This window comes from Filobasidium floriforme, assembly GCF_021052385.1.
Source record: "Filobasidium floriforme strain CBS 6241 chromosome Unknown HD553scaffold_8, whole genome shotgun sequence".
NCBI classification, from domain to species: domain Eukaryota; kingdom Fungi; phylum Basidiomycota; class Tremellomycetes; order Filobasidiales; family Filobasidiaceae; genus Filobasidium; species Filobasidium floriforme.
In genome coordinates, this window is record NW_025763629.1 from 881,786 (window position 1) to 907,320 (window position 25,535).

General features: G+C 53.7%; 8 protein-coding genes across 8 annotated transcripts; 6 read left to right on the forward strand and 2 right to left on the reverse strand.

Moving 5' to 3' along the window:
• Positions 1-458: 458 nt before the first annotated feature.
• Positions 459-1,100, forward strand: HD553DRAFT_341395 (uncharacterized protein; the record flags this gene model as incomplete). The annotated part of the gene is made up of 1 exon (XM_046182631.1): positions 459-1,100. The coding sequence occupies one exon, from the start codon at positions 459-461 to the stop codon at positions 1,098-1,100; it is 642 nt and encodes a 213-aa protein (XP_046037571.1).
• Positions 1,101-7,124: 6,024 nt separating this feature from the next.
• HD553DRAFT_309846 (putative ferrochelatase) lies at positions 7,125-9,054 on the forward strand. Its single transcript, XM_046179761.1, has 6 exons — positions 7,125-7,323; positions 7,400-7,407; positions 7,482-7,516; positions 7,587-8,215; positions 8,301-8,562; positions 8,641-9,054. The coding sequence occupies exons 1-6, from the start codon at positions 7,199-7,201 to the stop codon at positions 8,866-8,868; spliced, it is 1,287 nt and encodes a 428-aa protein (XP_046037572.1). The 5' UTR covers positions 7,125-7,198; the 3' UTR covers positions 8,869-9,054.
• Positions 9,055-9,650, reverse strand: HD553DRAFT_334942 (uncharacterized protein). The gene is made up of 2 exons (XM_046182172.1): positions 9,294-9,650; positions 9,055-9,194 (listed from the first exon to the last, which is right to left on the reverse strand). The coding sequence occupies exons 1-2, from the start codon at positions 9,640-9,642 to the stop codon at positions 9,064-9,066; spliced, it is 480 nt and encodes a 159-aa protein (XP_046037573.1). The 5' UTR covers positions 9,643-9,650; the 3' UTR covers positions 9,055-9,063.
• A 1,404-nt stretch (positions 9,651-11,054) lies between these two features.
• HD553DRAFT_295178 (putative galactose transporter) lies at positions 11,055-13,649 on the forward strand. The gene is made up of 9 exons (XM_046178484.1): positions 11,055-11,357; positions 11,445-11,546; positions 11,615-11,720; positions 11,794-11,883; positions 11,952-12,043; positions 12,110-12,450; positions 12,520-12,589; positions 12,655-13,186; positions 13,263-13,649. Exons 1-9 carry the CDS (start codon positions 11,164-11,166, stop codon positions 13,395-13,397), a joined length of 1,662 nt encoding a protein of 553 aa, XP_046037574.1. The 5' UTR covers positions 11,055-11,163; the 3' UTR covers positions 13,398-13,649.
• Positions 13,650-14,124: 475 nt separating this feature from the next.
• On the forward strand, positions 14,125-14,655 carry HD553DRAFT_341400 (uncharacterized protein; the record flags this gene model as incomplete). The annotated part of the gene is made up of 4 exons (XM_046182632.1): positions 14,125-14,154; positions 14,228-14,292; positions 14,381-14,424; positions 14,525-14,655. The coding sequence occupies 4 exons, from the start codon at positions 14,125-14,127 to the stop codon at positions 14,653-14,655; spliced, it is 270 nt and encodes an 89-aa protein (XP_046037575.1).
• An 899-nt stretch (positions 14,656-15,554) lies between these two features.
• HD553DRAFT_370008 (uncharacterized protein) lies at positions 15,555-17,998 on the forward strand (the record flags this gene model as incomplete). Its single annotated transcript, XM_046184162.1, has 5 exons — positions 15,555-15,797; positions 16,984-17,480; positions 17,509-17,747; positions 17,820-17,877; positions 17,962-17,998. The coding sequence occupies exons 1-5, from the start codon at positions 15,768-15,770 to the stop codon at positions 17,996-17,998; spliced, it is 861 nt and encodes a 286-aa protein (XP_046037576.1). The 5' UTR covers positions 15,555-15,767.
• A 1,279-nt stretch (positions 17,999-19,277) lies between these two features.
• Positions 19,278-20,502, reverse strand: HD553DRAFT_341402 (uncharacterized protein; the record flags this gene model as incomplete). The annotated part of the gene is made up of 3 exons (XM_046182633.1): positions 19,278-19,571; positions 19,891-19,952; positions 20,298-20,502. 3 exons carry the CDS (start codon positions 20,500-20,502, stop codon positions 19,278-19,280), a joined length of 561 nt encoding a protein of 186 aa, XP_046037577.1.
• A 1,715-nt stretch (positions 20,503-22,217) lies between these two features.
• HD553DRAFT_220443 (Est1 DNA/RNA binding domain-containing protein) lies at positions 22,218-25,522 on the forward strand. The gene is made up of 3 exons (XM_046177237.1): positions 22,218-23,265; positions 23,341-24,386; positions 24,465-25,522. The coding sequence occupies exons 1-3, from the start codon at positions 22,302-22,304 to the stop codon at positions 25,335-25,337; spliced, it is 2,883 nt and encodes a 960-aa protein (XP_046037578.1). The 5' UTR covers positions 22,218-22,301; the 3' UTR covers positions 25,338-25,522.
• The last annotated feature ends 13 nt before the right edge of the window (positions 25,523-25,535 follow it).

The following is a 25,535-nucleotide window of genomic DNA, read 5'->3' on the forward strand; positions in this document are numbered from 1 at the left end:
CGACGAACCTGTATATCTAGATCGTCTAGGGCTTGTAACTAGGTCGTAATGGTCACAAACCTGGGCTCATAACCTGTTGAACGAAGAGACTTGATATCAATAAAGTAAGGTAGTACAATGTAACAGCGACCTGTCATAGCGACCTTTATATATAGCGACTAGCGGCGCGGACATAGAGAACACCCTCATGTCCACCTCTCAACACTCCCTCTCGCTATGCACGGGTTGCCGGTGATCCGCGTGATCCATGATCGGCGTGATCCACCTGACGGAAGCTGATCCACCTGGCGGAAGCTGATCCACTTTTCCAAAGGCATCCGTGACCTGGTCGTCGCCGTCGGACGTGATCTTCGCACAAACCAGGAAATCTGGCAAACATCATAACTCCTTCAATATTGGTCCGATCCACCTCGTTTTTGCATCGAATTAAAGCCAAAGAGTAGTACTATCATTCGACCATGCCTCCCTACGCTCCTTCCTATTTCCAAAAAGCGACACTCCCGGGCCCTGTCGCAGCCTTCCCAGCTGTGAACACCCCAGTTCCGACCGAGCGACAGCGCCTGATCGACATAATCACCGAGGCCATTGGCAGCAAGGTCAATCGACACGCGACCAACGCCAGGAAGCTGTACACCGACAGCGATGCGACGATCAGCGAGGCGACCGACACCTGCCAGCGATGCGTCGACAGGGAGGTTCCCTGTATCGTCACGAGCGACCATCACAAGTGCTTCTACTGCATCATGTCTGCTCAGGCCTGTCACCCTGCAAAGCCAGTCCCCATCATCGATCTCGAGATGAGCGACCGCGACACGACTCCAGTTGCCAGCGCCTTCGACAGTATCGACGCGACTCCGGGTGCGAGCGCCTTCGACACCTTCGACTTCGACGCCGATCGCACGGACAGCGACAGCGACACCTACTCCTCCTTCTTTGAGCCTGCTCCCAACCAGCAAACGACCGACTCGGCTCCGGCGACCGCCGCGACTCCAGCGATCGACGCGACTCCGATCGACGCGACCGAGCGACTCCTCCAGCAGATCCTGGAGTCCAACTTGCGACAGGAGGTCTTGCTCCAGCAGCTCCTCAACCGATTGTAATATATAACCATGTCCTTGTATTCCATTGAATTGGAATGCGCAAATACCTTTCAATAATAACTTGTGACCGACAACATGATGTGCGACTGCTAGCGACTCGACTTTGCTCAGTCATTCGAGTCGCAATAGCGCACAGCCATGATCATGCTTGGGACCCCTGAGCGACTTTGTAAGTAGGTCCGCCGCTTGGTCATTGGTACCAACATGATGTAGAATGATGCGACCGTTGTCTATACATTCTCGAATGTAATGGTAGCGAATGTCGATGTGCTTCGTTCGCTTGTGTTGTCCAGGGTTATCGGCAAGTGCCATTGCTCCTTGATTGTCGCAGAACAGCTGCATAGGTAGTTCGACCTTCTTGCCCATCTCTTCAAGCATGCGACACAACCAAATTGCTTCTTTGGTGGCTTCTGTGAGGGCCATATATTCGGCTTCGCACGTCGAAGTAGCGACCGTCGCTTGCCTAGTCGACATCCAGGAGATAACTGAGCCACGGAATTTGAAGCATAGGCCAGTGGTGCTTCGACGTGTCTCAAGGTCGCCACCGTAGTCCGAATCGCAGTATCCGATGATTCTATCCACTGCCTCAGCGACTCGACCTCCCAATACAAGGGTAAAATGCTTGGTGCCCTTGAGATAAGCCAGCGACCGCTTCGCTGCTTTCAAATGATCCTCAGTTGGGTTACTGTTGAATCGACTGAGATACCCTGCAGTAAACATGAGGTCTGGTCGAAGCGACATCGCCGACCACATGATCGAGCCGACAATGGATTGATAGTAGGTCCTTCTGGCCTTGTCAATGAGGTCGTCATCAGTGCACCTTACCATCTTGGTGTCATCAAGAGGTGTAGCGACCGCCTTGCACTTGTCCATCCCGAATCGCTCCAAGACCTTGTCGTTATAAGCCTCTTGGCTAAGTCGTAAGGTCCTTGATGGTCGATGTCGCTCGATCTTGAGTCCCAATATATAGGCAGCCTCGCCCATATCAGTCCATTTCCACTTGGACTTGAGTTCCTGCTTGATCTGTTCAACGGTTGCGACGTCCTTGGCAGCGATTAGTGTGTCATCAACATACAGAAGCAGAAAGGCCTTGTCGCTTTTCCGACAGTAGAGACCCCAATCGGCATGGAGTCGTTCAAAGCTGAGCGACCCTAAGAAGTCGGACAACAGCTGCCACCATTCTCGTGGCGACTGTTTGAGTCCGTAGAGTGCGCGCACAAGTCGTAATCCTGTGGACTTCTTGTCGGCTGGTTTGTACCCGTCTGGGAACTTCATGTATATGAGCTCTTTCAAAACAGCATTGAGGAAAGCTGTGTCGGCATCGACTTGATGAAGTTCAAGGTCTTCTGTCGCTACGATGGTTAATAGGACTCGCAGCGAAGTCAGCCGAGCGACAGGACTGAAAGTGTCGTCATAGTCGACACCTTCGACCTGTGTGAATCCTTGCGCGACAATCCTCGACCTGAATTTGGTGATCTCTCCAGCAGAGTTTATCTTTGTCTTGAACACCCATTTTGAGCCGACGACATTGGCTCCCTCTGGAATGATAACTTCCTCCCAGGTACCGGTGCTGGCGACCGCCCCAAGTTCCTTGTCGATCGCTTCCTGCCAGTATGTCGCATTCATACTGTCCATTGCTTGTCGATATGTCAATGGGTCGGATTCAACTTCGACACGTGCCATGTGCATCAAGACATTGATGTCGGGATTCCCTGATTCGACAAACCTTGGCGACCGTCTAGGTGGTCCAGGGGCTGGCTGCGACACTGGTGTCGGCCGCAATGTCTGAGCTCCCTCTGAAGCTGCGACCTGATCCGGGTTGACAGTCGTAGCTACGCTTTGTGGGAGTTGATCTGCAGCAGTCTGCACCTGTCGCTCTTCTCGAACAGGTGGCTGATGCTGTGTTTCTTCGGCTTCGACTCTAGGTGTGTCATCACTGTCGCCCGATCCTGTCGTCACCAGAGGTATAGTCACCTGCTGACTTGCTGGTCTGGTCGATGGAGTTTCCTGTGGTCCATCAGTATCAGTAATCTCCGAACGCTTGAACACGACATCGCGACTCCGGAAAATGCGTCGTTCCGGCGATTCGACCAAGACTTGATATCCAGAGCTTGGTCCATTGAATCCTAGGAAGCGGCCAGCGAGCGCTTTTGGTGTCGTCAGATCTGACTTGTTCCGCGATTCTGGCGGAACTCTAATCCAGCAGTGCGACCCGAAAGGTTGGAGTCGCCCAATGACTGGTTTGTAGATGGATACTAAAGTCTCGAGTGAGACACCATCCATTCGCTTCGACATGTTCAAGATTGCAATCGAGTAGCTAAGTGCGTAATCCCAGAACGACATGTCGAGTCCGCTGTCAATCAGCATCGACCCGACCATTTCCTTGATCGTTCGATTCCAACGCTCAGCGACACCATTAAGCTGCGGAGTGTAAGGTGTCGTCACTTGATGTATGATTCCTTGTTTCTTGAGGTAGTCAGCGACAAGCCCAAGATACTCTGTGCCTCCGTCAGTCCTGACGACTCGTATAGACTTCTTGAAAGCCTTCTCCAGGATAGGAAAGTTGATCTTCATTGCTTCGACGACATTGTACGACATCTTTGAAGGCATCGCGACGGCGACTGCATACTTGGTCTTGTCATCAATCAATGTCATGTAGTAGATGTTACCCTTTGTCGATGGTTTCAATGGTCCTGCAAGATCACTGTGAAGGATTTCCAAAGGTTCGCTTGCTTGAACAGGTGCGTCGCCAAAGGGAAGCCGCGCTGTTTTGGCCTTGGCGCACACGTCGCAGTCCACCATCTTGAAGTCGCTCTCCTTCTTGTCAGTGATATTGTTACGGGATCATCACGTGAGTCGACTACCGGCACACAGGCTCGATCTACGGACATCAGCATATACCTAAGTCCGGCTCGACGAGGCGAATCCGATTCCCTCGGAGCAGATTCGGTCGCCCCTACTATTCGCCTTCACCATTCACCGAAACAACAAACCTTCCCGACACATATCACAAACAGGTACAGGGACCTCGAGGTACACGACAACTCTACTCAGGACCTCGACAACCTTACCCGACGTACCTAGGGACGAATGAGAACTCAAACTCGCCTTCTCTACCGAATCCGGTTGCTCTCGACAGGATTCGGCTGTTCGCCATCTCGTTCTTCCAGTTTCGCCATCTCTCGCCAATCTTTCTCTTGGGTCTTTTCAGTGTTCGCCAGCCTCGTCTACGTACTCGTCTCCGTATAAATAGCTAGAGGAACTTGACCGAATTCGATAGAGGACGCTCTGTAATAGTTAGAGGTCAAGTTCCGATATCACATTCAATACACGCCTATCTGACTTGTTACAACATCTTCAAGACGTGTTGCGGAGAGGTTACAACTCAAGGACGTCGCTAAGTATCTACGCTTCATCGTTTTACCTTAGACCGAATCTGGTACCTCACACCGAGTGATCACCTTCCTTATCCATACATCTCTGGATTCGTATCCCGCACCCGAACCCGCTTCATCTAAGCGAACTTGCGACATTCTCCCGACTACCTGCGATCGACCTTAAGCACCCTACGCCTTACGACTTAGGACCTATCGCCAATTAGCGACATCCGCCGTAACAGATATCCAGGTACTTGTCGTCATCCAATTTCTGGATAGTAGAGATGCCCATGTGTCCCAAACGGCGATGCCAATTGCGCAGCGAGTCTGTGCTTTGCACAGCGACATAGGCGGTCGAGTCATTCAACTGACTAGTGGTGTCAGTCTTCGCCTTGCGACCGTTCGCCAGAGGTAGAATGATAGCTCGCAAGCGACCATTTGCTCCTGCAGGGTAGATTTGAATAGTCGTACCTTGCTTTGACATAGTACCACCTGTCTTGGTGATCGACATGTCCCATCCCCTGTCGATAAGCAGTCCTTGCGACAGCAGATTCGCTGGCGACTCCTTGAGATAATGTACCCCTCCGAAGAGTACATGCGACATCGTCGCCTTGTTAGTCACCAGCTTGACAATTCCCGCTTCGGTCGCCTCGACAGGTCCTCCAGCGGTGTCGAAAGTCTTTGGCATCGACATACGGTCGATCTTCGCAAATGCGCTCTTGTCATTGCAGATATGCTCAGTAGCGCCTAAATCGATAAGGAAAACAATGCTGTTGGAAGTCTTGGCGATACTGGCCATGACTGAGCCTTGAATCTCAAGGTCGGTCGTGTCATTTTGAAGAATCGCCCCAACCAGGTCGCTTTGACCGAGCAAAGCAGCCAAGTCGTGCGCACTTGGTCCATTGTTCGATGGTTTCTCTCGCGACCTGTTATTGAAAGACTTTTTCCACTTCTGGCCATTGTGGTTACCACTTCCTTGAGGTCGCTTTGGTTTGAAAGTATATCCATCCCCCTTCTTCCCAGAGCGACACTCGTTCGATCTGTGACCTGATTTGCCACAGTTCCAGCACGTAGTCGACCGATCGACTTGCTTACGCGTGTTCGTTCGCTTAGCGCTAAACATTAGCGCGGAACCAGCTCTCTCGCGCTCGCGCTTTCTTTCCGCAACTTCTTGGTTGAAAATGATCCGCAGATCCGCAAAAGTCGCGCTTGCTGGCGACGCGGCAACTCCGATAGCTGTCGCGCTTCCAGTTGCCGCTATTGCAACCCGCGACTTCAGCGACTTCCATTCCGTACGAACCGGTCGATAGGTTGGCGGAAGTGCTTGTAAGAAGTAGCTACACTTCTGTTCTTCTGTGAGCGACATCGACGCATTGATTGCCTTGAGGAGAAGAGTATTGAATCTCTCAAGGAAGTCGTCCGGGTCGTCGCTCTCTTGCAACTGTATGTTTGCTAGCTGTCGGCCAATGTCAGCCCGATATTCACCGTCGTCGAGTTGATGCAACTGCTCAAGGGTCATCCACAGCTTTTTCGCCGTGTCGACACCGCTAATTTCGAGTCGCAAACCGTCAGAGACAGTCAGTCCAATAAGTCCTCTCGCTTTGGAGTCTTTGTTCTTGAAGTCTTTCCATTCCTTGAGATCCTCGATATACAGCGACATCTCCGCGGATGTCGGCGCAATCTTAGTACCTTCTCCATCGACTGTGACGACCGGTCGCTCCGGCTTTTCCGGCGCTTCGTCACTGATGACATGCAGTGCACCAATCGCCAGTAAGGCGTCTTTCACTGCATTCCTCCAGACAAAGTAATTGTCTTGTCCGACCAGAGTCGGCACCTTCGCTCCCGAAAGTGATTCCATGTCGATTTGTGAAGGTCGTTCGCTTGATACGTTCGAGTCGCTGGCGACGTCGACGAACCTGTATATCTAGATCGTCTAGGGCTTGTAACTAGGTCGTAATGGTCACAAACCTGGGCTCATAACCTGTTGAACGAAGAGACTTGATATCAATAAAGTAAGGTAGTACAATGTAACAGCGACCTGTCATAGCGACCTTTATATATAGCGACTAGCGGCGCGGACATAGAGAACACCCTCATGTCCACCTCTCAACAGTTTCACCCTTCGATGCCGGTTCTTCCCGAGCGATCGTCGGCCACCGAGATCGAGCAACCCCAGCTTGACAGTCTTTCAAGTTTTTATCGCACGATATGGTGTATCACGACGAGCTAATCGATCGGAACGGATAACAGTAAGACACCTTCGGCCAGCCTTCGAAACCCTTCCTAGAGGTCGGATCGCGTTCGACGGGAAGCTCATCCTTCCAGACCGGTCCATCGAGGGTAGCTAAGCGAACATTTCCCGCTGATGAGCGACGGATCTGGCCATGAACATGCCACAGTTGATCTCTACGATCTCTGCTGCACAACGGAATACGACCGTCCCAAGCAGGTTTACGAACCACATTCCGGTTGAGATCGTACGGATCGTGCAGAGTGTTTAGCTTTTCGGGTCATTCGGAGGTGATGTCACACAGAAGTTGTAGTAGAGTCACGTGATCAACCACAATGTCTAGCGAGATCGAGTCGATCCGCCTCCCTGCTTCTGAGCGAATGAGGTAGAGTCGATATCATGACAAGGTCCTACTCTTTTTGATCAGTCCCGTATCGCACTTCTATAGACCTCATATTCTCAGCTAGCAAAGGAGGAAACCAAAAGCAACAATGCCTGCGACCGCCATGTCAGCCGTAGCGAGGATCGGACGATCGACCAACCACCTCCGACAAGCTCAGCGCGGGTTGGCCACTCTGCACAAGAGCAGCAAGTATGAGACGGGCAGTGACAAGGCGTGAGTGTGCACGATGAATCCTAAACAGAGGATATTACAGCTGATGATGACGACGTCACTTGGCTCGATCCGATAGTCCTACTGGTAAGCTATCATCTACTGGAGGAACTCTCGATTGACCGTTCTATAGGCTAAGACTTGCCCGATCTTGTTAATAGCCGTTGTCATGATGAACATGGGAGGACCTGCCACCGTGAGCGATCCGAGTCAAAATACACCAGAAGATAGACAAGCTCATCTATTCTTCATCGCTCCGACGATAGATCCCCGAAGTCCACAGCTTCCTCTCCCGGCTCTTTCACGACCACGACCTCATCCCCCTCCCCTTCCAATCATACCTTGCCCCCACCATCGCCCGCCGAAGGACACCCAAGATCGAGGCCCAGTACACGGCCATCGGAGGCGGTTCCCCCATCCTCCGATGGACCCGAACTCAGGGAGCCGAGATGTGTAAACTCTTGGACGAGCTCAACCCAGAGTCGGCCCCTCATAAGCCGTACGTCATGTTCCGTTATGCGGAACCTCTGACGGAGACTTGTCTCGAGGAGATGAGGCGGGACGGGGTGAAGCGTGCTATCGCGTTCAGTCAATATCCTCAGTATTCTTGTTCGACGACGGGGAGCAGCTTGAACGAGTTGATGCGGGTCGCTACGATCAAGGGGAAGACCCCGAAAGAGGGTGACAGCGAGGACAAGTTGATCAAGGGAGGTCTTGGGTGGGGTGGGAATGGAGAGGTCGAGTGGAGCGTCTTGGATCGATGGCCGACTCATCCGGGGTTGGTCGAGGCGGTCGCTACGAACGTGAAGACCGCGTTGGAACAGTTCCCGGTGGAAGAGAGGAAGGATGCTGTCATCCTCTTTTCGGCGCATTCGTTGCCGCTCTCGGTTGTCAAGTGGGTATCCGAGCGGGTCTTAGCCATGGAAGGGAGATCGATTAGCTAATTACGTACCTCCTACCTTGTCGCTTTTCCCTTCTAGCCGAGGCGACCCTTACATCTCTGAAGTCGCCGCGACCGTGCACGCCGTCATGACCCAGCTCGGATTCACGAACCCTTACCGTCTGACGTGGCAGTCCCAAGTCGGACCTTCCGCTTGGCAAGGTCCCCAGACTTCGGATTCGATCAAGGGACTGGCCAAGCTGGGCAAGAAGAACGTCCTGTTGGTCCCGATCGCTTTTACTAGTGATCATATCGAGACGCTTTATGAGCTGGACATCGAGGTCAAGGAGGAGGCCGACGAGGTGAGTTCAGGTCCCGCGAGCTTGATTCGAGCGATAACCTGCCAGACTGACATGCCGCTATGGCTGTCAACGCTACAGCTCGGAATCAACCTAAAACGTGCGGAATCCCTGAACGACTCTCCCATCTTCATCCGTGCCCTCGCGGACATGGTCTCGAACCATCTGAAGGAACAGGCCGAGGGCAAGGTCGGACCGACGAGCATACAGATGGGGTTGAGGTGTCCTGGCTGCACGAACCCTCGGTGTGGACAGGCGAAAGAGTTTTTCAGCAAGGGTGGGAATGCGCAGGCGATGGTCCAGCAGTGAAGCGGGAATGATGAGCGAGGTGTAAGATGATAGAATGTCACGATATGATCAACTGTAGCGATCGGATGGAATTCTCGATTGGCCGATCCGAGGTCCGAGCATTTCGATCGTTGCAAGACTCTCGTAGCTTCAGAACCTGTATACGAGTCGACCGAGGCCGCAAGCATTCGTGGTATTCAAGCATTGTCTATCCTACTACAGAACTTCCTCTGCTCGAGCGACGTCCTGAACATCGCGATCCTGGATCACCTGAAGGCGAGTTGCTTCGCTTTTGCGGTGATCTTCCTCTTCTTTGGCTACAGCTTCTTGTATTTCGGGGTCCAGTGCTATGAATGCATACGAGGGTTCGCGTGCGAAAGGAAATTGTAAATCAATCTAAGCTCAGATTCTCTACATTCCGTATGTATCCAGGCTAGGCTACTGACCAGAGTGTCCGATACTGAAACAGAACAACTCGAAGGCCACAGTCGCCAGCAGCCAGAGTCGGTGTGCTCCTCGATCGGGTCCCGTCCAGACGCTACCCCATCTACATGACTTGTACACGTGGAACGCGGTCATGCTCAGGAAGACCCCCTTGATCATCCGGAAATGAAGGCGCAAAGTCTGACTTGTGGACATATTGCCCCGGATCTTGGCGATCATCTTGGTGAATACCCAGGCCTCTGAGTGGAGGACGGCTTGAACTGGGGCGAGTGCGAGTGTCGAGCCGTACGGTTCGGCAGGGTGGGCGCCGGTGATGTAACTGACCAACATTTGACCGAAGGCCCAGCCCATAAGGCAAGCTTGAGTCCAATTCATCCAAGGTTATTTGTATGGTTTGCGTATGTTTTCCGCCGGGAGCCAGCATAAACGAAAGGTACAATCGGATCTAGAATACGTACCCTGCAGTCATCAAGTAGAGTGTGATCAGAGATCAGAGCGTTTGTTGACTTTTTCGCGAGGGAATGATCGGAGTATTTTCATTTTATGGATGGCTGATGAGAAGTCGCCGATCAGCAACGCTATCGCGAAGCGATGGCTTCGTATGGTCGGACTGGACAACCCTCTTGGGATAGGCGAGTAGAGAATAGTAGATGAAACGATCCAGGCCAGATGTCCAGCGTTCTGTTGGAACGGCCAGCGCTGCCCGCGGGTCGGGCGCGCTGACAACGCTCGATCAGATGAGACTGATGATATGGTAAGGCGGTGAGACGTCAATGCCGCTGATAGCATCTCAGATTGACGTAAGGGAATTGTATAGCAGGAACAAACAACGCCTCGCTCACGGGCTTCCTTCAGCGACCAGAGAGTATCCTCCCCGGTGATCTCCCAAACTTCGACCGAGCGGTCGGAGTCGAAACTGCCGAAAGCCATCTACAACTCGTCGTTTGGAGGTCGCCGGTCCAAGTATCGCCGGCCGAACGATGATGAAACCGGCATCGCACCTAACTATGGCATCTCCCCGACAGCGACTGAACGGGCAGGAGGTTCAGTACTAGACTGCTTAGATAACTGATTCGTGACCTGACAAGATCCCTTCTTCGATCTCGTCAGTCTGTGTCGAGGGCGATTTCTTACCAATCCCAGCGACCTAGCTGCAAAGCTGAAGCTGACAGATATGACTGTCAATCCAGGCGGGACCCGAAATCGTAAGAAGAACTCGGTTGCACGACGTCCCAAGATCGTCTTGGTCACATGTCTTGGCCACCCTCCGGCGGCAAGCCTCGAACGTCCCAAGTTCAGGCCGGGAATAGATCGCTCCAGAACCGCAAGGTACACAGCAACTGCCGCACATCTGATCCCGTATGTGACGCGTTGCTCCTTGCATCTCCCAGTCGAAACACGTTTCTGCGTGCAAGCGCCAACACACGGTACGGAATCGGAGCGGGACTTGTTTCCATTTTCACCTTCCCAGCCGCTGTCGTCTAGCAAGCGATCCGTCAGGAGACCCGGTCAGCTGAGAAGCTGAGAAGCTGGGGCTGATGACGTTCGTGTCGGGGTAGCCCGCCCCTCGCAATTTCTGGCTTCTAGCCTGCAAAGGTTCGGCTTGGCCCCGACATCGTCCTCGATTCGGATTGGGGGGATGACCCGCAGGCCCCCGAAAATTCGGTACGAGCTCGTGTGCCCCATGGCTGGGCAGACAACATATATAGAGCCCCGAAGGAAAAGACAGAGTGGTCCTCCTCATCCCCGCCCGCGATGTCGATACTTCGATTCACAACCGCAGATCATCTGGCCTTGTTCAAGGAAGAGTGCTATCCTTGCCCGACTTTGTGTCTTTCTTCAACAACCTCTTTAAACACTTAGACGACCAAAATGGGCGGTGGAGGAGCTGCTGGTGCCGATGCGGCTTTCGGCATCCCTACCCAGGGACCTTCGGGATTTAGGGGTCTCGTCAGTAACAAAAAGGCGTTGGGTCTCGCGACCTTCGCATCGTTGGGTGGAGTGTTGTACGGATACAACCAAGGAGTGTTCGCACAAGTGCAAGTGATGTATGATTTCCAACGAAGGTAGGTTTCGAGAGTCTTCAACAAGGACGACGACACGACCTCGAGACGAAAATCTAATTTTTCTGCTATCGATGTGGTGTTCGATAGATATCAAGCGGTCTTGGGTGATCCCGATCTCAGTCAAGAAGCTCTCGACGATAGCGTCGACGCCGTCAAGAAGGGTTTACTTACCTCTATCCTTGAATTGGGGTGAGCACATTTCGGCAGACATGGCAGGAATACGCGGAAACTGACCATACGACGCTTTGGTAATGTAGAGCTTTCGTCGGAGCCCTTATCGCTGCGCCGATTGCCGATAAGATCTCTCGTAAACGCTCGATCTCGATGTGGTGTGTAGTGTTCATGCTCGGAACAGCTTTGCAGGTGGGTTGGTCTGCTACGTGGAAGGGGAATAGGACGGAACCTGAACGCATGAGACTGTTGTTGTTTTTGCTAGGTTGGAGCGAACGACAACATCGATTTCATCTGGGCTGGACGATGGATCGGTGGTATGGCCGTCGGAGCACTGTCGATGTTGGTGCCCATGGTATGTTCTGACCGCAATCAAGGTTGGGTTATGCGACGGTGGTGCTCAACGTTATGGGATGCGTACAGTACAACGGAGAGCTCGCGCCTCCCGGTATTCGAGGATCTCTTGTCGCGTTGCAACAGCTGGCCATCACGTTCGGTATCTTGATCAGTTACTGGTAAGGATGTTCTTTCCATCCATCTGCGGACAAACTCGGCTAACGTTGGATTTTCCGTTTCGTCAGGATCTCATACGGCACAAACTTTATCGGAGGAGAGGCAGCCTGGAGGATTCCCTTGGCTCTGCAGCTGATCCCCGCCATCGTCCTCTGCGGTGGAGCCTTCTTCCTCCCGTACTCGCCTCGATGGTTGATGTTGCGTGGAAGGGAGGAGGAATGTTTGATGACCTTGGCGAACTTGCGAGATGCCGAACCCGAATCGCTTCTCATTCAATCGGAATACATGGCGCTGCAGGCCGAGCAGTTGGTCCAGGAGGACGAGAAGCACGAGCGATACGGGCCTGGAAAGAGCGAGTTCTACTATGCGATCCGGGATTACAAGCGACTCTTGACTACCAAGACTTTGCGTGAGTCGTCTAGCCCCGTGCGAGAGTGCCTGGTCGATCGAGAGGCTGACCGCTTGTGGTGTTTCACAGTCCACCGATTGTTTTTGGGAGCTTCCGCGCAGGCTCTCCAGCAGTGGTCAGGTATCAATGCGGTCATCTAGTGAGTATCTCTTCGCACGAGTCTCCGCGGGTTCTCGGCAGCTGACGGGCTGTACCTTGCCATAGTTACGCGCCTACCATCTTCAGGTCCATCGGTTTGCCTGAGAGTATGACCGGAATTCTCGCCACCGGTATCGTCGGAGTCGTCAACTTTGTCTTCACCATCCCTGCTGTGCTCTTCGTCGACAACTGGGGTCGAAAGCCCACACTGCTTCTGGGTTCCCTTTCGCTCGCCATCTGTCTCGCCATCATCTCCGCGATCGTCGCTCAGTTCGGTGACAATTGGACTGCCAACCAGACCGCTGGAAACGCCGCCGTCGCCTTCCTCTACATCTACATCGCCATCTTTGCCGTCACGTGGGGTCCCCTGGCTTGGGTCGTCTCGACTGAAGTCTTCCCCCTGTCTCTTCGTGCCAAGGGTATGGGCTTCTCTTCCGCCGTCAACTGGCTCATGAACTTCGTCGTCGCGACCATCACTCCTATCGCCTTGCAAAACATCGGATACGGCACCTACTTGCTCTTCATGGCGTTCATGATCCTCGGAGTGTTATGGGCGTTCTTCTTGCTGCCCGAGCTCAAGAACAGGACTTTGGAAGAGGTAAGTCGCGCGTTCACGGATGAGTGTCTTTGCCTTGTCTTTGTCTGACTCCCTTCTTTTGCATGTTCCTTTGCAGATCGACGCATTCTTCCGAGACCAGTCCGGTGCCGAGGATGCCGCTCGTCGTCAAAGGATCGCTAAACAGATCGGATTGGACAAGCTCCCTGTCCAGGAGGTCAAGCACCAGGAAGATGTTTCGCACGCTGCTTAGAGACAGATCTTCTCTTAAATCTTGTATACATGAAACGCCGCGTCAGCCCTGTGGCGGATATCCGCTCATTAATTCGAATAGCTCAAGCGGTCCGATCTTGCGATCGGTGACGTCCACGTAGACGGTGTCCAAGGAGTACCTGCTGTTTTCTCTAAGCCGATGGTTCTTGTTAGATATTGCAAATACTCGAAAGGCAGAAGGTTCCGAAACGTGTTCTTATCCTGGAGATGGTAAACAGTTGGATGTCCGTTGTCTCACGATTGCGCTTGGCACCCGTACGAACCTACAGTATTTCAAGTGAAACACCATTTCGAAACAGAACTCTAAATCGATCAAGCCGTGCCGAGCGCTCCGTCTCTCGCCTGCCATGCTTCCTGCGATACCCGAACTCCGCGCGCGGACGATTCTGCTGCGAAGACCGTTTTGAGGGGACCATCAGAAAATCCTCGCAGTCGGAACGTTCCTTTGAGCCCTTTGTCATCAAAAGAAATTGATCGGTTGGACGGTTTGATGGTGGATCGGCGACTGCGGGCAGTTTTTCCAGGAGACATATATATACTTCACGGGTCAGGAATCGAGATAGGATTCCTTTCTCGGTGATTGATTGGAGCGAATACTCTTATACCGCCTCTATCTTGGTGTTCTTACTCATTACTCATTGGATCGAAATCCTGAAACCAGATCTCAATCACGATCACCAAACGGTAGCAAACCACAACAAGACACGATGGACCAGCAAAATCAGTATTATCCACAAGTAAGCCGGCGTACCACGTCAACGTCGAACGCCGATCTAGCTGAACGAGCCGATTGGCATTCTGAGCGATCAGAATCAGGGAGGCTATCCTCCTCCAGGCGGACCATACGGCCAAGGCGCACCTCAGTATCCTCAAGGGTAAGTATTCGTTTGAAAGGGCTCCAGATTATATCGTACGAAGCGATGGGAGCCGATATTTTCGGTATCGCGGACCGGATGGGAATAGGGTCTACAACGGGCAAGCACCTTACGGCGGACCTCCCCAATCCAGTAAGCATCCGTCCCATTTCCTCCCCCTTTTCAGGACCGAGAAACCCGGTCCCGATTGAACATTCCTAACTTTGACTTTGTCTTGGATTGGATCTCGTAGTGGGTTATCCCGCCCCCGGCCCACAAGAGGTAGTGGTCAAAAAGGATGAATCGGGGATGGGATGTTGCGGGACCTGTATGGCCTGTTGTGCGGGAATGTGCGCTTGTTGCGCATTGGACGCGATCTTCTGAGCTTCAGGTCAAGGTCGATCAGGGTCTGAAGAAGATATCGAGAGGGCGATGTTGGGAAAGAGGTAGAGATGGCGATGTTGAGGGGAAGAGAGGAAGATCGGCTGTATGTACGGCCAAGCGCGTCCGGGCCGGAATATGCTGCATATGCGAAGCGTCTATCGGTACATTGGCCCTCGCCGTCCGAAGGTCGAACTAGCGTTATTGGTGAACATTTGTCTGTGCATGCCGGCGAACGGCGGAAGAGGCCGTTCGGGTTCCAGGAGCATAAGAACGGGAGACCAGATATGCGATACAGAAAAGTCGAAAAAGCCCGTGATGTCGAGCTACCGGTGCTTCTTTGGATCAACTGATACGATGTTATCGGAAATGGGACAGAATGAGTCCCATTGTTGGGATCAGTGAACGTATCCTAAGCGTTTCGACGGCACGGATAACGTCGCAGAAAGATCCCTTTGTGATCATTCAATGCGCACCAGATATCGACAGTCACCGAGCTGGTACTGATCGTTCCCTCTGGTGGAATAGGAAAGTGCCAGTGGCCCGAAAGAAAGGTACCCGACCCCTTACTCTGGTCTTCAGACTCTTCCACCCCGTCGTCACGTTTCACTGTGGCGAGGTGTCATCGTCTGCGTGGTCGAGCCGTCGCGAGGTGGTGGGCAAGCAAAGCAGGGCCAGGAGCGTATAGGTCTTTTGGTCTTCACACTTGAGAGAGCGAATAATTCACGCCAGTCGCTTGAGGGCAGCCTGGACCATAATCGCGACCTCATGCCTTCGTTGGAGCACATAAAACATCCATCTCCCTCAAGAGCCCGGCCTTGCGTCAATGACCGGGTTGTTTACTTTGTCGGGTCGGTCCCAATCGCGCGGAACCGAGGACCTCGCTTAAACTACTATTTCGACCTCTTGGAATGCCCCTCACTCGAAAATGGTCGGACGAAACTCGGTCCAAGACGGGGAGGTGCGTAAAAATCGGTCCTAAATCGTCACGAGGCCGAAATTTTGATTTAGGTCCTCGTTCGTCTGTATATCGACCAAACGTACGAAATCACACGCCCTTTTTGCGGCGCTAAAAAATTCATTTAGGTGAAAAACGCATATTCGCGGGTGAATTTATGCGTTTTCGGCTCGGAATAACAAGAAATATGATGAAACGTCGGATAAGCGATCATTTCGAGCTCGGCGACAGTCGGCCACGATGTGCCATTCCGGTGGATCCTCTGCTCATCCTGCCTCGATGGCTTCCGACTCGTAGAAGTCCATCTTTCAGGCTTTCACCCGGATTCACCCTGGGGTGGGTCAGTCGCCGGGTTCCTCTGTCTTTCCTGCCTCGAAGCCACATTCCCAAGCGCACCGACGATGGATGAACGATGGATCATCAGGTGATTCGTCGTTGTTGTCGTCCTGTGTTTGTTGTTGCTTGGCCTCGTCGTCTCTCTCCCTCTCCTGCCTCTCGCCTGCCCTTTCCCTTCCCCCCTCCCCTTCCCCCAGCGTTTGCCTCGTCGACACGTCGCTCCACCCCCCTCGCCCCCCTTGCTGGACGTGTATAAAGTCTGGACCGTTTCGAACTCGACTCGTTGCCCTTTCGCTTCTCTTCTCTTCTTCTTCTTCATCATCATCATACCCACACTCGCTTCACCCACACTCTCTTGCATACCCATACCACCTCCACCACCACCACCACCACCAATACCACTCCCGCCCCGTCTCAATAACCTCGCAGTGAGTACACTCAGTGTTTGTGATGGTCGTGGTCGTGTCCCCCTTTCGCTTTCCCTCTTCTCCTTCTCGTCTCGTCTCCTCTACTCTCGTCATCTCCACTCTCGCACTCGCATCACCTTTACTCTCGCACTCGCACCACCTCGACTCGCAACACCTCGACTCGCACCACCTCTACTCGCACCACCTCTACTCGCATACTCCGCTACTCGCATACTCCGTTACTCGCATACTCCGCTACTCGCATACTCCGTTACTCGCATACTCCGCTACTCGCATACTCCGTTACTCGCATACTCCGCTACTCGCATACTCCGTTACTCGCATACTCCGCTACTCGCATACTCCTCTACTCTCGTATACCGCCCCGCTCCGTACCTGCTCCGTACCCATTCCATACCGAACACAACCTTTACTCCGCACACATTTCCAAAACCCGACCGTCCCCCTTCCTTACCGTACTCCATTCCATACCGTATTCCTCGCAATGTGCCCACTCCGTTACCCCGCTATCTCTCTTTATACCCCTTCACCGATCGTCGTCGCCATAGAAGTTTCCGTCTCGTGTGTTTGGAAGAACCTCACCGCTGATCACCAAACGTTTGTATTCACTCGCATGTCCACCTCGCTCGCTACCCCTTATCCCCGCCACCGACGATCCCGCCTCGTATTCACCTCGACCCGACATCGCCACGCACCGACGACCCGCCTTCCGGCCCGACTTCGATATCCACCGACGATCCGCCTCGTGTTCATCTCTGGCCCGACATCGCTCGCATACCGCCGGTTCCGGTCCCTCCACCGTTGATCGCCCGCCGATCAGGGATGCCGTCGCGAATCATCACCTCCCGACTCCGCCAGCCCCACCCCTACTCGAAGCCCTCCCAAGCCCTCCTTTGCATGCGGCTCAAGGCGAGGGCGATCAGGGGCGAGGGTGGCTACACCGGTGGGTCCACCCTGTGGGTCTGGCCCGCGGCTGTTCCGGAGGACGTGGAGATGACGGATGTCTCGGGCATCTTCGAGATGTCCGAAGTCGACCAGCTCGAGGCGAACGAGGGCTGGACGATCAGGGACGACGACGACGAGGAAGAGGAGATGGAGGAGGAGGCGTGAGTACCTGATCATCGGCGTTGTCAGGACCGGTTCGTCGCTGATCTTCTCTTTGTTCTATTTCGCCGACTTCCGCCATCGACGATCCATCTCTACCCCTATCCCGGTTCCGACGATCCATCTCTACCCCTATCCCGGTTCCGACGATCCTTATCGCAATTCGATCCACCAGCGACACGGATGTCGTCATGGACGACTACGCGGAGGCGACCCGAAAGTGGACGTTCGGGACGAGCTTCGGGTGGAGACTGGCCATCAGACACCACGTAAGTCGATCGTCGTGATCATCGTCCGAGCCGTAGTCATCCCCGCTGATCCGCTCTTTGCGTTCTTTGCAGTGATGAGCCATGTGAAGGGCCGGGATTGGGCCTACGTAATAGATTTGGCGCTCGTTAGGTAAGTTTGCCGGATCATCGTCGGCGGGTTCGGGCTCAAATTCGGGATCGTCGCCCTGACTTGTCTTGTGTTGTTGTCGAACAGGGAGCGACCACGTAAAGGCATGCCGGTAGCGTCGTGAGCCTTGCTCCTTCCTACCGCCGTCGACGTCAGGCTGCTTGCAGCGTTCCCGACGGTACCAAGGCAGCCTATTATAAGAGGACGGGGTGGTAATCGGGTCTTCAACCGTGAATGTCATGCTTCCGAGCTTTCTTCACGGTCCCGATAGGCCACAAGGAGAAGATGGGAAGGGATAGGGATAGCGAGCAGGGGTAAGCGTTCGGTCCTCCTAAAAACAGTTGACGTCAAGGTCCATGTACCGGATTCGACGGTTGCCGATCGCCCCCCTGCTCGGGGTCGGATTTCTTCTTGGTTTCCGTTCTTGGTTTTCTGGTGGTGGTTTCCGGTCTTGCGGTCTCGCCTTATAATTTGTAACTTTTGGTTCTTGAATATACCCAAAAATCATTAAAACCCTCAAAAGCCGCTTCGCGATCTTGACTTCATCGTTCAGGTTTAAATTGTCAAGACGCAAGATCCAGTAAAACTCTTCATAGCCGTTACGCCTCTCCGAAATGCCTGTGTTATAAGATTGATATTCGTGCGAGACATTATTATCATGACTGACATTGCCGCAGTGCGAGTAGACGCAACAGATAGGGGACGAAACCCCTGTGCCGTAGACAAGACAAGATGTTCTCGAGGTCAGAGTCCTCCGGCCTCCGACGTCCCAGTTGTCCATTTCAATCTAATCAGCGCGATAGCATGCAATCCGCTTTTAGCGCTTCTCACGCGTCTTCGCATAGGCGAACCGGGTTTGAGTAGAGCCGTACAACGAACAGACGGGGAATGTGTTCACGGCTAGGGTGGATATCGAGTCGAAATGCTCAGTCAGACCGAGCCGGTTCAGGATGACGCGCATGCTGCTTCGGATGTCGGAAAGATGGCCGGGAAGGACACCGAAACCGATCTCAGCTGTCTCCTTCCATCGAACAAGCGCAAGAGCAATCGCGCTCTCGTTGCTTTCGACGGGACGTAGAAGTCTCGTGTGATGATCAAGTCAGGTTGAACACTGGCCGGCATGATGCGCTCACAAATGCCGACGCTCGCTCCCTCGGACCATTCGCGCCCGTTCGCAGGGCATAGATGGTAGGTGATGAATCGTTCTCAAGCACCCTGCGCTTCGACGCTCATCTGCGTGTCTGTGTTGAAGCATCGCGAATTTCGTCAGGGTATAAATGATATGGAATTTTGATACACAACACGAGATCCTTCTTCGGATCTCGATCATATCATGATCTCTCAAATCCATCTCCCGCCTCGATCGTCTTTCGATTCAGGCATTCGAGGCGTAGGCGCTATGGCTATACGAACCTTCCCCGGATGGAGGATTCCCCATTCATAGGCCCTGCTATCCCCTTGCCGTGTTTATCCAACAAGCCCGTCCTCTCAATCGCATCGACGTCGACATCTCCAGTCCCGGTTATAGGATTGTTCTTGTTATTGTTGTTGCTGATGGTGCTCTCGGCGGTAGTCCCGATCGTCCGTACCGACCCGGATTTGCGAACCGGGTCTTCAAAGGGAAGGCTCATCATCGAACGTTCAGAATCCGAGAGGTTGAACAGGGACGAGGTGTATGAGCGGAATTGACGGCGGACCTGCGTACGGTTTGGCGTCGGGGCGGTAGCGAGGTGGGTAGCAGACGGCGTCAAGTGAAGATGGAAGGGAGCGCATGTGGTAATCGAGGTGGTCGATAGATCGAAATTGCAGAAAACGAACGGTCAGCTTTCCCGTTCATCGATGCCACGCAGGTACGATCGTTGCTGGTACGGATAAGCGCAGCGGCCGTTTACCACGATGGTGGTTATAGATATGTGCTCGCCGTCGTTTGCAGTCATGCAGTTACGGATGCGCCGAGCGCCCAGGGTGGGAAATGGCCAAAACAGAAAGCCCGGCCTAAAGGAATTCCGGACTCACCGGTGAAAACACATGCTCCTTGTCCCCGAAATCGGCAAAGAGGACCATATACGTGCATGCCACTGCGGGTGTCGTCGATTCGCAAGGTCGGATATCGGATGTCAGGAATAGAATTCGAGATGGGATGACCGGATGGTAAGATCGACGGCGAAGTGAAGTGACGTGAGGCGCAGCCAATCGAGAGAGCAAAGCAAACGGAGGACGAAAACGGGACAGGGAGCAGAACAGAGAAGAGAAAAGAAAACGAGAAAAGCACAAAGGGAACGTAATAAGATCGTATAAGCAAATCGCATGACAAATGATGATGATATAACAACTACTACACAAGATGACTCAGGGTCCAGACGAGGTATCAAAAAAGTAAAAGAAAGGAGAAGCTAAACCCAAGTTCGGAAGTCGGAACTCACCTCCCCCTACGACCCACCCCCCGACGCTCAACAACCTCATCCCCCGCCCAGGTTTCACGTTCTCATTAGCGACCCTCCTGAAATACTTGTCCGCTTGATCAGCACTCCGCGGGGCTGGTAAACTGGATGAAGGAGGTGGGATCTCGTGGGGTGCTGTTTTGGGACGGCCGGCGAGGAGGTACGGGGTTGGACGAAATAGGGGCATCGTGGGTAAGAGAGGATAAGGAGAAAGAGTCGAGAGAGGGAGAAAAAGGTCTAGAGAGAAAGAGCGCCAGGTTGGATCAGCTCGACGTTCTCTCAAAAAAACGAATATTCGCAGTCCCGAGAAGAGGAAAGACGATCCTCCTCCGACAAAGACAACGACGATGACGACAAGGACGTGCTTGAGACCCCTCAGTGTAACTATGACAAAATGAATTGTGCCATCAGAGCGCCGGTGACGACCGCCAGCCCCTCCTACCACTATGATCCGGGCCCCCTCAGCTCCCCAAAGAGAGAAGAGGTGATCCTTCTCATTATCCCCCGCCCAAGACGGACGAGGAAAGACGTAGCGGGAATTGCCGGGGTCTAGAATTTCGTAAAAATTCCCCAGGCTAGGTGGTTTGAGGTTTTTTTTCATCCACGGGGTCTCGCGATGTCGATGTCTGTCGTCGCTGTCCTCTTCTTTAGGTCGTTGGAGAAGAAACAGGCAGGAGGTACTTACGGATAGAAATAAACCCGGAAGAAGGCCAGGTCGTTGTGAGTGGAGTCCGGAGTGACCGATAGGACTGATCAACAACAGGGAAGAAGATGTGCATCGAGAAGGTCATTGTCGAAATATTTCAACGTAGGCAGAAAAAGGTCTCGCTCGATGGTCTTATCAAAGTATTGGTCGACCGAGGAGCGTTTCGTGAATGACGTGTCAACCAATTATCGATCAACACTACTTGACTGCATATCGTCATCGGTCGATCTCTATCCTAGCTATCCTTGAGAAAGGGTCAAACGACGATTTGGTAACAACCCTCCCATATTCACCCAATCACCTACGTTCGCACTCGCCCAGGTCTCGTCAGACTGGCGAACCAAGATGCAATAACCCATTCCCGCCCTCTTCTTCTCCTCGACCAGCCCCACAACGCTTCCTCCCCCGGTCAACTGATCCGAAGTTGCTATAATGTCCACGCAAGTTCCTCCTGCTGCTGGGGAAGTCGCTAGTAGACAACCCCGGAACCCCAGGAGATCCGAGTATGATCGTCATCAAGCCCAAACTCACGGATTTGGTTCCCGATCAGGGAGAGGAGAAGGAGAACGAGAGCAGACAGGTGGAGCTGCGGACGGAGTTCGAGCTGGGGCCGGGGCTGGGGCTGGAGGTCGGTCGACGGGGAGCGGGAACAGGTCGAGGTCGATAACAGCTCCTCCGGGCGATGGTGATGCTAGAAACTCTGTGAGGAAGGAGAAGGAGAAGACGGCTGCGGACCTGGTCAAGTGAGTTATCAAGTGATCCACTTACGTACTTCGAGCTCAGGGTTGGATGTTTACTGAGATCTGATTCCTGCTTGTCTTTACTCTAACTGTGTTCGACTCTGCGGTACATCCAACGGCGTCTCCTTTGTCATCTTGTCAACTCTTACCTGCCCTGTCTATCATCACCATCAATGTCACCACCACCAACGCAATCTCCCGCTGCCAACAGGGAAGCCAAGACCCAGATCAAACTCTTGGACCAGCTCTTAAAGGTCAAAGAGCCTTGGGATAGGGAGGTGGACGTCGTTAGGAATCGGTCAGTCCCGGTCGAAATTTCCCTTGCTGGGTTTTGTGCTCGAGTTCCGTTTCGGAGGTTGAAGGGGGGATGATGCAGCACCGGTGGTGGAGGCCGGGAAAGGCACTGGGAGCTGAGAGCTGATAATGGCCTTCCTCCTATATATGTATCCCGGAACTCGTACGATCACAATGCCTGATCGATCTCCGCTTCTTCCATTTACCTAACACCCCGCTGGATTTTATCTCCACTTCGACACATACATGACATACTCAATTCCCCGCTACCCTCACGTCTATCGTCTCAACAACAACCACGGCACGACATTCGGAACCCACAGCATCCGAAGCGCCTACAAGACCATCCATTTTTCACATCCCACCTCTTCCCCCGCCCAATCCATCGATCATCTTTGGATCTATACTACCCATGTGATCATCGCTCGGTACAGATCGTTGGTCGCTAGTCTCGATCGTCAATTACAACTCCAACAACAACAGCTTCAGCAGCAGCAACAACAACAACAGGACTCAAACTCGAGAAGACGTACAGAAAGCCATAACGGAGAGAGGACGGGCCCAGTGGAGATAAGAAAGGTCATCACCCGTTTCAAGGGCTTCTTATCCTCTGAACAGGGGTTTTATAGGACCGTCATCTCGGACCTCGTCAGGACTTTCGGGCTCTGTCGGCTGGGCCCCCATTCAACGTCATCAGCGAGGGAGTCTGGTATGGCACGCGGTGGCGGTGGTGATACGAGCGAGTGGGTTGGCGGGCATGGAGCAGGGGGAGAAGGGCAACAGATGAACCGGACCGAAGGGGTCGAGATCGACGTCAGGGCTTATCTCGAGGTCGTCGGGATCGTCATCCCCGTTGACGAGGTCGAAGCGGATCCAAACGGCGCTCGAGGTCCGGCGGTGGGTCCGAAGACGATCACTTTGAGCCACGACGAAGCTCTCAAGAAAGTAGGGCTCGTACATAAAGCCCTGGTCTGTCTAGGAGACTTGGAGCGGTACAAGGAGCAATACGGGGTTGAGCGGGATAGACAGTTTGGGCAGAGCGGGAGACAGGGGCAGGGGCAGGCTCAGGGGCAAGGGAGGGGGAGGGGAAAGGTCGGAGGCAAGGGAGCGGCGGCGGGTGCACCGGAGTCGCAAGCGGATGAGTTAGGGGAGAGTTATGTCAAGGCCAAGAGTTATTATGAAGTCGCTAGGGGTCTGTTGCCCGATAACGGTTAGTCACCAGCGGTTTGATGATCGCGTCATGAAGCGGGTGAGCGGGACTGACTCTTGTGGATTCGACTGTCAGGGAACCCTTCGAACCAGATGGCCGTGATCGCGACGTACGCGCGGGACATGTTCACCTCGGTGTACCATTACTACCGCGCGTTGGCGTGTCAACAGCCGTTCCTCACCGCCAGACAGAACTTGGACAAGATGTTGAGGAAATGCCTGGCCGAGTGGAGGGCGAGTCGCGGGGACGGCGCGGGGGAGGCGGAGGCAGACCAGGAACGAGGGTTCCCAGAGCTCGACCCGTCCAATCCGCTCGGCTCGTTGCGATCGGAAGAGGTCATCCTCCAGGCCATCCTGATCACGGGGGATCCGACGCCGGCGTTCGAGAACCTGGTTGCGGATCACGCTGCGCATCTCGGGAGATTGTTGGCGGACCGGGCGGTGCCGGCCGAAGTCATCGTCAAGACGATCGTCATGGCCATCACCTGTCACTGGGATATACGATTGCGGGAAGTGCCCGAATCGGACGTGAACCAGGACGAGGATCACGAGGGCGCCGCCCTGTGGTACTTGTTCAATATCGCTGGGGTCATGCTCGACGTTGCCGATCAAGAGGTCAAGGACGGATTGGGTCCCGAGCGATTGGCCGGATTAGACAACGAGACGGTGGTCGTCGACGAAGTCATGACGGGGGACGAGGATGAGCAGTCGCTCACCGCGCTCTACCCGTACATCACCGCCGTTCTGCGACGACTCTTGCCGGCGCTGAGGATCTTTTCCAAGTGGCTCAAAGCCAACGCCTCGTTGTTGAGCGAAAATTCGATCGCGCAGCAGGAAGAATTCTGGACCACGTATGCGTCGTTCTGTCGACACCTCGAGGCCCTGTTTCCCCTATCACAACTGCCCGAGCTCTCCGACGCGCTCGAAGAGGACTTTGATATGCGGGGGTTCTCACCGTTGAAACGAGGCATGATGGAACCGCGCAAGGCGACCGAGTCGAACGACCAGAGTGCCCGGGACGCTAATATCGGGCACAACGTCAGCGACGTCCATCCGAACGAGGAACAGCTGATGCGGATCTCGGACTTGCTCTGCGATGGCAAGTTGATCGCCAACTATGCGGTGAGTGGACGTAGTCGGGTCGGCTTTGTTTCAGTTGATATTCGTCGGTCGAGCTGAAAGCGATTTGGCATTTCTCAGCCCGAATCGTTCAGACATATGGTGCAACCACAATCTTTTGCTAGCCGAGTCGGGATGATAAATCCGACCGCTCACAACACGTTCTTAGAGGATCGTCGGCCGACCTTGTCACTTGCCACTTCGCAACCCTTTGGAGCTGGACTTATGCCTCCCGACGCTCTTTTACGCGAAGAATCGGAGTTTGGCGACGCCGTATCGGTTAGCACGGCTACCGAAGACGACCCTGTTAACCTGGCCATGCGGGCCACTCTGGCAGACGGGTCCAGCTTGGCAGACGACGATGAACGTCTAAGTCTCGCCGAGGATGATGGAGAGGACAACGAAGCTGACGAGGACGATGACGAAGAAGAAATCATCTGGCCGAAACGGCAGAACCGCTTCAGTAAGGACGAACCAGCAGGTCTGACAACCCCAACCATGGCGGTGCACTCGACCTTTAATCCAACAAACCATTCCGTACAGGGGAACAGCCAACCAACCTCGACTCGCGCACACGACTTGTTGCATTCGTTGATGACCGGCAGCCCGGTCGTCAGGCCGTCATCGCAGACCAGCAGTCCCGCACCCAGTAATCCGGCAGCGTCACCCTTCTCAAACACTGCCTCGCCCTTGCTCTTCGGAGGGGTTGGTTTCTCGAGCGGCGGTTCGATCTGGACTCGTGGGCTAAACGAACCTGACGGCGAAGTGGAGAGGTCCAGGTCAGGATCAGGGTTCGCCCGGGCAGGTTCGGTCACTACAGCGCACGGTCTGCAAGGTTGGAGCTCGGGACCGCTGGAAGGTAACATGGGCCCGTCCTTGATACCTGGCGGACGACCCACAGCATTCCCGCCACCGAACGGACAAGGTAATCGACCGTATTCACCTTTTGGTTGATGCCACCGCCGATCGATCAACGTCAATTTCGAAACAAAACCAATCACTCGGGATGGGAAACCCATGAAATCTATCACTCTACAGGCCGTGTATGGTATAGTATGGATACAGTCAGAGGATACCTGAGCAAATTCCTGCGTATCCTGAACATCGCTACACAGACAGAAAAGTAGCGCCTCTTTGAAGAGAGGGAAAGGA